At 41.4% G+C, this 13,441-nt stretch overlaps 1 protein-coding gene across 1 annotated transcript; it reads right to left on the bottom strand.

The window, feature by feature from the left end:
* Positions 1 to 6,332: 6,332 nt before the first annotated feature.
* LOC308520129 (vasculin-like) lies at positions 6,333 to 7,754 on the bottom strand (the record flags this gene model as incomplete). The annotated part of the gene is made up of 1 exon (XM_081092665.1): positions 6,333 to 7,754. The coding sequence occupies one exon, from the start codon at positions 7,752 to 7,754 to the stop codon at positions 6,333 to 6,335; it is 1,422 nt and encodes a 473-aa protein (XP_080948791.1).
* Between the last annotated feature and the right edge of the window lie 5,687 nt (positions 7,755 to 13,441).

Here is a 13,441-nt window from a genome sequence, read left to right on the forward strand (position 1 = left end):
TGGGGTAGGAGTTCCACAAATAGGAGTTCAAAGTCTCTACTAGGTCCTAACATGGTCTTGGGAACTCGCCAGTTTGCTTTAAAAACAGCCTAGGTTCATTTTTAAATTTTATTTTTAATTACAATGAACATGCAATATTATGTCCATTTCAGGTGTGCAACATAGTGAATAGACATCTATATACCTTACTAAGTCATCACCACAAGTCTAGTACCCACCTGGCACCATAGGTAGTTATTCTAATATTATTGACTTTTTTCCCTATGTTGTACTTTATGTCCTGGTTCTACAACTGGCAGTTTGTACTACCTAATCCCCTTCACCTTTTTTGTCCATCCCTCTAACCCCCTCTCATCTGGCTACTATCAGTTTGTTCTTGTATCTCTGAGTTTGTTTTGTTTTGTTTGTTCCTTTGTTTTTTAGGTTCCACATAAGTGGAATCATACAGTATTTGTTTTTCTCTACGACATTTCACTTAGCATAATACCCTCTAGGTGAGTGGTTCTCAACCTTCCTTATGCCGCGACCCTTTAATACAGTTCCTCATGTTGTGGTGACCCCCAATTTCACTGTTACAAATTGAACATAATTAAAGCATAGTGATTAATCACAAAAACAATATGTATTATATATGTGTTTTCCGTTGGTCTTAGGTGACCCCTGTGAAAGGGTCGTTCGACCCTCAAAGGGGTCGTGACCCACAGGTTGAGAAACCGCTGCTCTAGGTGAATCCATGTTGCTGCAAATGGCAAGATTTCGTTATTTTCTATGGCTGAGTAATATCCTATTGAATATATGTGCATTTTCTTTATTCTATTGCTGCCATATCTTGTCTAGTGTGTATAATGTTGCAGTGAACATAGGGGTGCACATATGTATTCAAATGAGTGTGTGTATGGTTTTTTTCAGATAAATGCCCAGAATTGTGGTTGCTGGATTATATGGTAGTTCTATTTTTGAAATATATTTTATTGATTTTTTACAAAGAAGAAGGGAGAGGGATAGAGAGTTAGAAACATTGATGAGAGAGATCGATCAGCTGCCTCCTGCACGCCCCCCACTGGGGATATGCCCGCAACCAGGGTACATGCCCTTGACCGGAATCGAACCCGGGACCCTTGAGTCCGCAGGCCGATGCTATCCACTGAGCCAAACCTGTTTGGCCTATTTTTGAATTTTTGGAGGGAATCTTCATATGTTGGTGTAGTAGCTGCACCAATTTACAATCAGGTCCATTTTCTATATACAGTCATTCCCCTTCCAGCCTGCTTACCTTGTCCTTAGCTGTAATTCCCCTTTTCACTACTCTTGCAGAATTAAATCCTAAATGATCCTACAGAGATTTTCCCCTACCCCGAGGCAGTTAGTATATTATTGCCAGTTTAGAAATAAGTCACAGACAAATGAAATGAATTACCCAAAGGTTCACAGCTAGTAAATAGAAGAGAGGCCAAGACTGGAACCCATGTTTCCTGACGCCAACATTCTTACATGTTCTTATTAGCAGCAAGTCTAATACCTACCCCAGAACACTCCCCCTAGCATCTGAAGTTGGGTACAAACCTTAATCAGTTTCCTCCCAGAAGACTTTTGGGCTCCATTAGTACCAGTGTCTAACCAGTTGCTCAAGCCAAAAACAATATCTGGGAGTCATTCTTAATTCCTCTTTATCCTTTATTCACTACCATGCATCTAACCCATCAGCAAGTCCTAAGAACTCTACCTCTAAAATATTATCTTAAAGTTTTTATTCACTCTTCCCCATCACCACCATCACCAAGACACTACCAGCCCTTGCCTGTACAATTGCAATGGCCTATAAGTTTCCTACTTTTACTCTTGCTTATATAAAATTCATTTTCCATGTAGCAGCCAAAATTATATATTTTTAAAGCTCCTTGTAACATTCATTTTACTCATGTGCTAAAAACCGTTGTTGGTGGCAGGACAAGTACATCATGTAATTGTCCCATTCTGTTGGAACATGTTTCTACACCAGTTGGCCAAGGAATCATTCTGAGAACTGTGCTTTTGGGGCAGGGGGTTGGGAGGATAGAGAATAAGAAAGGCTGCACAGGGAAGGGAAGAAAAAAAAAATTTTGAGTGAAGAAACACAAAGGACAACAAAACCCCAAAACCAAAACTACTTCCTAATGTTGTCTTGGGCCAGCTCTCCTGCTAACAGCATCCTCCATGGAGTTCGGGTCAGAGGCGGGAGCGTAGGAGCCAGAGCCATTTTCCATGATTGATCCTGGGAGTCAAGCAGGACAGAAGATTAGAGACAGACTTGATTGTCTTTGGGAAAGTTGTGTTTTTTCTCAAATCCAGTTCCCAGAAAAGGATCTGCTCTTGGTCACTTACACAATCCAAGCCAGTAAATGACCTCCCAGAGGGGCAGTTGCATTTCAACTGTCTTCTGTTTGCTACAAGACACAGAACTGAATGTTGGCTCACTTTTACTAATCATTAGGGCTCCATGTTGTGTCTTTCTGTTTACTCCCACTCCCCTGCTTTCATATTGAGATTTGGCCTTAATGTTTCATTCCACTGGATTATTTATTGTAAAAACATTTCCTTTTTAAGGTATGTCAGAACCTTTTTGTTGCTAGACAGCGTAAAACGTATCAAGTTGAGAAATAACTATGTCCCCAGCAACTGAGAAATGCTTATTTTCCTAAGGCACTTCCACCTCTTAAATCACACCAGTTAGGTATATAGTCCTGGCCCGTTCCACTAACGAAGGGCACTGTTCTGCGCTCACCACTGCCCCACAGAGGCAGCAGAAGCCCCTCGCTCGTGGGAAGTCTTTTCTGGAGCCCTCAGCAAGGGACGAAACACGCAGACGGTTCACGTGCTTGGAACCTTAGAGAAAATCAAGTCAAGAAGCAGGGGAGTAAGAAACAAGCCCCTCAAAGAATTTAAAGGTAAACAAAAAAGTTCTCTCCTTTTCGGTATCTTGACAGGGAACACTGAACCAATCCCAAATGTCAAGAAGTTGATTTACTTTGCCTTCATGTTAATTCCCTGATGGTTCTGCCAACGGTCCCTTCCCTGGGTCCCCTGTGGAGATGCTCCCCTAGCCCATCCAGTTCCGGTGCTGGGTCCATCTCGCCAACATCCTGCGGGAGAGACTCTCTACCCACCACAAGAGTAGCAAGAGCAGCTTCCCAAGCTCAACCGTGTGACTCTGCCTTGAGCCCTTCGTCTGGAGGCCACTGTGGCTGGATCTGAAGTGCTGAGTCCCACCCGGCCAGGAGAGCAGGCCTGCGGTTCCCGTGGCCCTGCAGCAGCGGGCGAGTCTCCCCCGCTTTCACTGCCCAGCCAGCTCTCCTGTGTGGGCAGAAATCAGAGCTGTCAGGGGAACCATCGCTTGTGTGTTTGGTGAAGATGATACCCAGATAGGATCATGGAGACCATTAAGCAACTTTCCTAGAAGAGCACGGTCCAGTGACCTAGTTTAGGAGCTCAGACTCAGAGCCTGGAGCTCTTCAAAGGTCTTATTTTTCGTAACTCCAGTCCCTTTGGCATTATTTCCTCCTTGCAGCAGGCTCAGCAGAGATTAAACACAGCTGGTTGTCATTATTTCCTCCACCGGCACTCTTTCCGTAATTGAAAACAACCACTTCGGACTTCCCTGCCTCAGATGAAATAAGGCCAAATCCATAAATATTTCCTCCATGCCCTATGTTCCAACTCTCATCGTTTTCAATGGGACTTGACTTAAAAAGCAATGTCTTTCTTCAGGGACAAATATTCAAGTTAGGTAATGTTATTGTTTTTATCAAATAATATATGCATATGTACACACTATACAAGGTGTACGAGGGAACACAGTGCAAGGACTACCTCTGTCCCTCAGCAGCCCAGCTCCCTGGCCTGGAGCCAGTGGCTGTTACTGGTTTCTGAGGGTCCTTGCAGAAATGGCCAATGCATTTAAAAACGTAGGTGATTCTATGTATTTCACACACATGGGTGATAGCCAACACATACTGTTCTGTAACTGTTTCACTTAACTAATTTTTGGGAGATTTTCCCAAGTTGTACCTATGAAACTATTTTTTTGAAATGACAGCACACAGCAATATGGTGATACAGAATAATGTATTTAACTCTTCACTATATTCAATTATCTTAAGTACTTTGTTATTACAAACAATGCTGTAATTAATATCTCTGTGCATTTATCACTTCACACATGTAAGAATTTACATATAGGATAAAAACAGTATTCTGGGCCAAAGTGTATATTAATTTTTAATTGTGAAAGACACACCATATTGCCCAATATATCCCCCACCTGCAGTCCAAGGTGTCACTCTCCTTGGCACTGCTTTTAGTAAATTTTTTAAATCACCTCAAAGTTTCAGTTTGTCTTTCTATTATTATGACTGAGTCTGAGGATAAATGCCTTTTCACAAATTTTAAAACCATTTACGTTTCTTAACTGTGACTATCTAGTCATATCTTTGCCACTTTTCTAATAATTCACTGGACTCTCCCATATTGACTTGTGGTGCTAAGGAAATTAACTCGGTGGTTTTTGTCTTGGTGTTTTCTTACCAGAAAGAAATGTTTAAATCCAATGTGGTTGCATTTCTTAAACTTTTTTATTATTATTATTGGCTTCTGAATTCTGTAGGCATTACTCAGAAATGCCTTACCAACTCCAAGAATATTTAAAGAAAAAATCTCCCATATTTTATCATTTTTATGGTTTAATTTTTTATGTTTAAACTAGAGGCCCGATGCACAAAATTTATGCAAGGGTAGGCCTTTGCAGAACTGGCTGCTTCGGCCCTCGCAGCCCCGGCTGCCTCAGCTGGCCCTCACAGCCCCAGCTTTGTCCAGACAGTCATTCTGCTGTTCAGCCATTTGGTTGATTTGCATATTATGCTTTTATTATTATAGATTTTTAAACCATATGGAATTTATTTTGGTATAAGATGTAAAATAGGAGTTCCAGTGGCGCAATCGGTTAGTGCGCAGTACTTATAAGATGTAAAATAGTAATCAATCATTACATAAAAGGGTACGGTCTTTTTTTTTTTTTTTAGTTTTATTCATTTCAAATGGGCCGGATCCGGCCCGCGGGCCGTAGTTTGCCCACGGCTGTCCTAGATGGTTACTCAGTTGTTTCAATACTGTTGGTTAAATAATCTAATTATTTTCCAAGAATTGGAAATTTTGAAATGTTAACTTGCCATATACATATTAAATATATATATATTTATATATATTAAAATTATATATATGCATGGGTCTTTTTGTTCCCATTAATCTCACTTTTCATGTACCAGACAACACTATTTTAATTACTCTTAGCTCTATCATATATTTTAATATCTGGCACAGTTTTTTCTTAGACAGAGACATTGACTTGCTGCTCTATCCACCTATGCATTCACTGGTCAATTCTTGTAAGTACCCTGACTGGGGATCGAACCCACAACCTTGGCATATCGGGACAACTCTCTAACCAAACATGATTTCTATTCTTTTTCAGAATCTTTCTCCTTATTCTTACTGGTTTATTTTCCATGTGATTTTTAGAAATGTGATTTTTTTTTCCCCCTGAAAATCCAGTTTATTTCCACGTTGGGGACAGATCCAGTCAGTGATCAGTTTTCCTGCTCATGTAATAATTTATCAAAATAAGTTTTCCCACAACAACTCTTTCCATCAACTCTGAAAATCCTGGTCTCACAACATCCCCAAATAAAGCTCTTGAAAACCACGTCTTAAAATTTGGAAGAAAGTGTGGCGAGTCTTTCCTGTAAGTTACGGAACTACACGTGGCTAAAGAGCAGCGTATGCTTTAGAAGGTGGTAGCTCGACAGCGGAGCTCGGGGGTGAATGTCTGAGTGCACTTTGCTCCAGTTTAGCTGACAAGCTACGTTGTCTTTTGGGGTGGGGCGCACCAAGTGGGTTGAGGATTTCCATTGTACGAAGAGAGAGGCTCTGCAAGCAAACAGTGTAAGCTGCCTTTTTTCTTAAGACCCAGACATTTTAAGACAGAAGCTTTGCAAAACATTACACAATTTTTATAATTAAATGAGAACATCTCATCTGGTACATCGTCACATTGCTAGTCAGAGAAATGCTGTGGTGATGCAGAGTCCACGCTGGTCCACCACAGTCCTCATTTCTCCAACATCCATGTACAAAGAAAGAATGTCAACACAGCTCAACACAACATTCTTGGTTTTCTTCATACTGAAGTCCCCCCAAAACTCCTCTAACTGGGCGTTTACTACAATAGTTATAGTTCTTCACTTGACACTCCCCCGGCTGCACAAGGACGGGCCACACGAGACCTCAGAGGCGCTGGGACCTCACAGGTCATCGTCATCGGACGTGTCGCTGCTGCTCATCTCCACGTCGTCGTTCTCAATCGTGGGGTCGAAAGTGCTGCTTCTCCAGGGTCCAAACTTGAAGTCACAGATCAAGCCATTTTTCAAAATCCCATTTTTCCTCACACCATTCTTCTGCAACTGTTCACTAATAACTTGGAATTCTCTCATTTCATCCTCAGTTAAGGGAGCACACGTTTCATCGTTTTCACTGTCTTCTTGCCAGCCCATCTCCTTCAACAATCTGTATTCTGCCTCAAGGGAACGTGAAAGAACATCCGTCGGTGGGAAGGTTGAGGACCGAGTGATCTGCTGGGAAATAAACGAGGCATTGCCATTCTCTTGTGGAATTTCATTTTCATCAAAGTTCCGGTTTATATCTCTGTCTCGGTGAGTACTATTGCTGTTACGCAAATTAAATGAGTCTTCATCCTTCTCAGAGCCAGCATGGCTTTCATCCTCATGCTCCTCCTCCACTCTGTCCCGCTTTAACGCCTTCAGAAACTCGCTCTTCTTACCAGTGCGCATTCGTGTCAGCTTGGTTAGACGAGGCTGCTGATTAAGTTTGTCAACAGGTGAAGAGGAATTTGAGCGATTACACTCTTTCACTGTCGTTGTTGATGGACTAAAATTCTTGGCTGTTGATTTACAAGAATTGAAGTTGCCAACACCATATGTAGACTCATGAGAGAAAGAAGTCCCAACTTTATTTTCTTTAGTTTGGCTTTTCCATTGTGTAGGTTTCGTGGGCGGAGCAGCAGGCTTAGGGACCAGGCCTTTATAAACACTGGGGCCAGTCCCGTTCTTCACTGGCTGGGACAGGGGAGCCCCTCCGGCGGGGAACCCGGACAGCTGCAAGCCCTTGGCCGTGCCTTTCTTAATGACCAGCATCCTGGGAGCTCTAGATGTGGGATTCCGAGGGTACTCCCATACGCCTGCAGCTAAAGACCTATTTTGATTTGGTTCTCTCTCATATTCAGGATTTAAAGACGGAAAATCCTCAGCCTCAAACTGTCTGTGTTCTCTCCTGTCTTCCTTCCTCCCTGGCTCACTGTCAGGGGTGTTGTTGTCGTGCAGTCCTTGGCCTTTTCCAGAATGAAAAATGCTGCTCCGAGAACGGGCACTCCCGCCACGATATGCCCCGCGATGATTTCTGTTTTCAGTGCCATTTCTCCCATGCGTACGCCATCCATTTTTTTCTTTCCTTCCAAAGTTACCTCCACTGGGACGTCCAATACCAGAGTCAAAGCTGTCTGAAGAGTTGTGTCGTCGACAACTCACATCATAACGATTTTTTGTCCATGAAAAGTGTTCAGAATGCTTCTTAAAATTCAATGAGGACTTTGTTGATGATGGTGGAGTGGGAAAATTAAGCCAGGCTGGAGCAAAATCATACTGCGCCATTTAGGTCCAGTCTCTCCAACTCAATGAAACTGTTGGGGTCCAACCCCAGCAGGTCCAGGGGTTCCCAAAGGTGTGGACAGAGTCGGCAAAGAAGGAATGACACGGAGACAGAGTTCAGTTGATCAGCAGCCTAGCCAGGTTCTCTAGCCAGGATCTCCAACCAAGTTCTGTGTCTATTGTCCTGTTACATCTGTATTTATACCAGTTGATTTTAATCCTACCCATTCTATTCCAAAGGTTAGGGCGTTTCTTATCTCCATTCCAAGGTTACTCTATTGTTCTATTAAGCTATAAGGAAGTAATTGAAGGAGATTATCCTAAGTAAAGATTATGTAGCTTAAGCTTGATTGTTCGTAGTTAAAGTGATTAATTACCCGCCTGGCATTTAGTTAAGGGGTTTTATTCCCTCCCTAACTCCAGGGAAAAATCCCCACCTGGGAAACAACCTTTCTCGGAGAGGTGACCTTGGTTAAAACACATAGCGCTAAGAAGGGGAACAAACATATTAAGAACAGTATGCCCTATATGCCAGGTCCCTTGAAACATATGCTGTGCAGATGTTTCTTCCCTGCAGCAACTGTGTCAAGCAGCAAGGATGGACCAGCTTCCAGCATGAAACAAGGCTTCAACACCTCATGGCAAGTCCGAATTCCAACAGGACCGCACAAGGTGTTGGGCTTTTTTCTGTGAAAAAACAAACAAAAACACACAAGAAAACAAACCAGCAGCTGAAACCCCGGAACCGGTTTTATAATCCGCTGGAGCCACACAGTGAGGAAGCCGGCTGCGTCTCAGCAGCGCGCGCAGAGCTGTTCGTTTCAGAGACAATTCTCGCCCATTCAGTAAACTTCTGGGGCAGAATTACCCGAAAGCACTGGAATTCCAAAATGGCCACATGGAATACCGGGGCCTCACACACCCCTAGGAGAGGCTCTTCATACCTGAGCAACGGCGATCACTCTCGGCCCCCGCAGGTGCCTGGCCAGGGGTGCGGGCGCTGGGTCTGGGACGAGGCTCTCGGTACTTTTCTGTGATTTTTTTTTTCTTGTTAAAAAATCTTACTGGTATGTTTATTGGCTTCACATAAAATCCATTGATTAATTTGGGGATAAAATATATTTTTATGATCTCAAATCAACATTCCTAATCAAGAGCGTGGTATGTCATTCCATTTGTTCATCTGCTTTTGTGTCCAAAATAATAACTTTAAAATCTATTCTTATTCCTTGTTGAACTAATACCTAGATATTTGAACATTTTTCTTGCTTGTTGTAAACAGAGTGGTTTATTTTAATATCCAACTTGTGTTTGTACATACAAAAGCTATAGACTTTTGGTTTTATTAAATTTACCCCCAGCCACCATACTGAATTTTTTATTGAATAAAATAAAATATCAATTGATTACATTAGGGTTTTCAGATACATAATTTATCTTCATGTAATCATAATTTTGTCTTCCTTTTTAATCTGAGGGGAACGCCCTGAGGTTATAGTAAAGGGGCAGAAGAAATATGAATGATATGATGAAAGTGGCATTAATGGAACTTACTTAGATGTGGATGAAGGGATGGGCTTTGCTACCATTCACTGAAATAGCAAACACAGGAGGAATTGCAGAAAAATATTTCAAGAGGAGATAAAGTGTGTTGAGGTTTTTGTCATGTTTAGTTTTATATACCTTTGTCCAGAGTACAATTGTTTTTTGGGTTTTTTTTAATATATTTTATTGATTTTTTACAGAGAGGAAGGGAGAGAGATAGAGAGTTAGAAACATCGATGAGAGAGAAACATCGATCAGCTGCCTCCTGCACATCTCCTACTGGGGATATGCCCGCAACCCAGGAACATGCCCTTGACCGGAATCGAACCTGGAACCTTTCAGTCCGCAGGCCGACGCTCTATCCACTGAGCCAAACCGGTTTTGGCCAGAGTACAATTGTATGGGCTTGTGTACACATGCACATACACACACACAAACACACACGTACGCGCACTTACACATATATCCCTACAGGTCAGGAAAGGTCACTGGACTACATAGATAGGGACATCTGTTGAATTTAGCATGTATGCATTAGGCAAAGATGTGAGAGTTGCCCTAGCCAGTTTGGCTCAGTGGATAGAACGTCAGCCTGTGGACTGAAGGGTCCCTAGCTCAATCCCAGTCAAAAGCACATACGTCAGTTGCGGGCTCCTCCCCTGCCCAGGCCTGGTCAGGTCCCACACAGGAGGCAACCAATTAATGTGTTTCTCTCACATCAATATTTCTCTCTTTCCCTCTCTCTCCCACTCTCTAAAGATCAATGGAAAAATATCCTCAGGTGAGGATTAAAAAAAAAAAAAAGATGTGCGAGTTGACAAGATTACCTGGGGACTCCATAAAAATAAGAAAAGTAAAGGACCAAGAACAGACTCCTGAAATCACTAGCACATAGTAGGTACCTGATCCACTTATTTTCATTAATGAATTTTAATCTTTATGGTTTACTTGACCAATTTGGAGTATAAACACCGTCATTTTTTTTTCCAATTCATTCTTGAGTTCTTACATGCCCAAGTCTAATGCCTACCCCAGAAGACTCCCCCTAGCATCTAAAATTGGGTACAAATCTTAATCAGTTTCCTCCCAGAAGACTTTTGGGTTCCGCTAGTACCAGTGTCTAACCAGTTGCTCAAGCCAAAAACAATATCCGGAAGTCATTCTTAATTCCTCTTTATCCTTTATTCACTACCATGCATCTAACCCATCAGCAAGTCCTAGTAACTTTACCTCTAAAATATATCTTAAAAGTTTTTATTCACTCTTCCCTGTCACCACCATTACCAAGACACTATCAGCCCCTGTACAATTGCAATGGCCTACACGTTTCCTACTTTTACTCTTGCTTATATAAAATTCATTTTTCATGTAGCAGCCAAAATTATATATTTTTAAAGGTAAATCAGATCATGTTATTCCCCTGCTTAAATGCCTCCAGTGCTTCTCATTGTACTTGGAGTAAAATATGATGTTCTTACCACGTCTACAAGGCCTTCATGATCATTCTTCAGTTTACTTCTCTTTCCCAACCTCCTGCCTCCTATGACTGTTGAACTGTGTGCTAACCCCACTCCACTCCCCAGCTCCAGACTTCTGGAAAGCATCATACTTATTCCTACATTAGGATGTTTGCACTGGCTGCCCCCATGCCCTGCCTAGACGCTCTTTTTTTTACTCTGTCCATGGCTTGCTCTCTGCTATTATTTACATCTTAGTTTATTTTTTTTTATTGCTTAAAGTATTACAAAGAGTATCACATATGTTTTTTTTCTCCCCCTTGACATTCCCCCAGCTTCCCCTACCCCCCAGTGCCTTGTGTCCATTGGTTATGCTTATATGCATTCATACAAGTCCTTCGGTTGATCTCTTACCACCCCCTCCTGCCCCCCAACCCTCCCCAGCCTTCCTGCTGTAGTTTGACAATCTGTTCAATGCTGCTCTGCCTCTGTATCTATTTTTGTTCATCAGTTTATAATGGCCTTTATTATCCATAAATGAGTGAGAGATCATGTGGTATTTTTCTTTCATTGACTGGCTTATTTCACTTAGCATAATGCTCTCCAGTTCCATCCATGCTGTTGCAAATGGTAAGAATTCCTTCCTTTTTACAGCAGCATAGTATTCCACTGTGTAGATGTACCACGGTTTTCTAATCCATTCATCTGCTGATGGGCACTTAGGCTGTTTCCAGATCTTCACTATGGTAAATTGTGCTGCTATGAACATAGGGGTACATATATCCTTTCTGATTGGTGTTTCTGGTTTCTTGGGATATATTCTTAGAAGTGGGATCACTGGGTCAAATGGGAGTTCCATTTTTAACTTTTTGAGGAAACTCCATACTGTCTTCCATAGTGGCTGCACCAGTCTGCATTCCCACCAGCAGTGCACGAGTGTTTTCTTTCCTCCGCATCCTCTCCAGCTCTTGTCGTTTGTTGATTTGTTGATGATAGCCATTCTGACAGGTGTGAGATGATACCTCATTGTTGTTTTGATTTGCATCTCTTGGATGATTAGTGACTTGGAGCATGTTTTCATATGTCTCTGGGCTTTCTGAATGTCCTCTTTTGAAAACTGTCTATTTAGGTCCTTTGTACATCTCAGTTTAAATGTCATCTCCTCACAGAGGCCTTCCTTCACTACCTAAACTAAAATAGTACCATGTACCATTTCATCAGAGCACTTAGCACTCCATGCTATTATCTATCTATGGTTGAAGACAAAATACACCAGAGATATGAGATTATTTTATTCACTCTATTAGAGTAGAAAAAAAATGTTCATTAATGAGGACTGTCCCAAGGGAAAAGAAGAGGGTCTGGAGTTTTAAAGGGACAGGTCAACAAGGAGTCCACAGCAAGTTTTGAGGGAGTCAAGAAGAAGAATGGAGAGAATATGAGAGAACAAGGTGGGCCGTTATGACTGGCCTTAAGTAAAGTTCAGTTCTCTCTCTCTCTCTCTTTCTCTCTCTTTTTAATAAAACAATTTTAGATATTTGAAATAAAACATTTAATGGTTTCAGTAGGATTAGATTAAATGCTCAAGAGGTCACTTTTCTGGCTTAAAAATCAATTTTTAAAATACCATATTGAGCATCTTCTTATCTACTTGCAGTTATGTCTTACCTACATATTACAGGTCTTTGGGTTAATATGTAAACCTGAAAAGAATCAAAGATATATCCAAAGTTTAATTGAACTCTGAATTTTGAAGGAAATAGTGGACACTAAAGTCGAAAAGACAAGCCTTCAAAGATCGCAGATATGATAGGAAGTCAGATTTCTGACACAACACAGAGTATTAGAACTGCTGGCGACCTCAACTATTCCAAACCTCTCATTTTACAAATGAGGAAACTGAGGCCCAGAGGAAATGAAGTAACTTGTCTGAGAGCACAGGACTGAGAGGAGTCTTGAGGGAGTCTCCTGATTTCCAGCCCAGTGTTTGTTTTTACAATATATTATCTTTCCATTTAATTAAACATAGAAAAATAAAGTCAAAAAAATTTTTATGAGTTGTTCATTTCTTCTCAAAAAAATGAAATCAAATTATAGTCATTTCAAGGCAAAACAAATAAGAGGGGTGAATTCTGACTCTTCTAACCTACTTTTTTTTAAATGCATACAGATGTAGACAAGGCTGTTGAAATAAAGTTCCTTTAAACTTTATTAATGGAACTGGGAAGTTCCATTACTAATTTGTAGACTCTTAATGCCCATTGCAAGTTCCTCCTTGGACAAATCATTCTGAGAACCCATGACCCTGATCAAGTTTTCGCCTTGATGACACCTTTATTGTAATACGTTTGGGTTTTTTGTTTTTTTTAATTGATTTCAGAGAGAGGAAGGGAGAGGGAGAGAGGGATAGAAACATCAATGATGAGAGAATCATTGATCAGCTGCCTCCTGCACGTCCCCTACTGAGGTTCAGGCCAGCAACCCGGGCATGTGTCCTGACCAGGGAATCTGGGAATCGAACCATGACCTCCTGGTTCATGGGTCAATGCTCAACCACTGAGCCACACCGGCCAGGCTGACATCTCTATTTTAAATAGGCAAGAGTCCTGCTTTCCAAAAATCCTTAAAGACTTAAGTTAGTGAATAAAGAAGAATGCTTTAAATTAGTGCATCAGTTCAGTTTTGGAA

The sequence above is a fragment of the Myotis nattereri genome (genome assembly GCF_964212035.1).
Source record: "Myotis nattereri genome assembly, chromosome: 5".
NCBI lineage: Eukaryota > Metazoa > Chordata > Mammalia > Chiroptera > Vespertilionidae > Myotis > Myotis nattereri.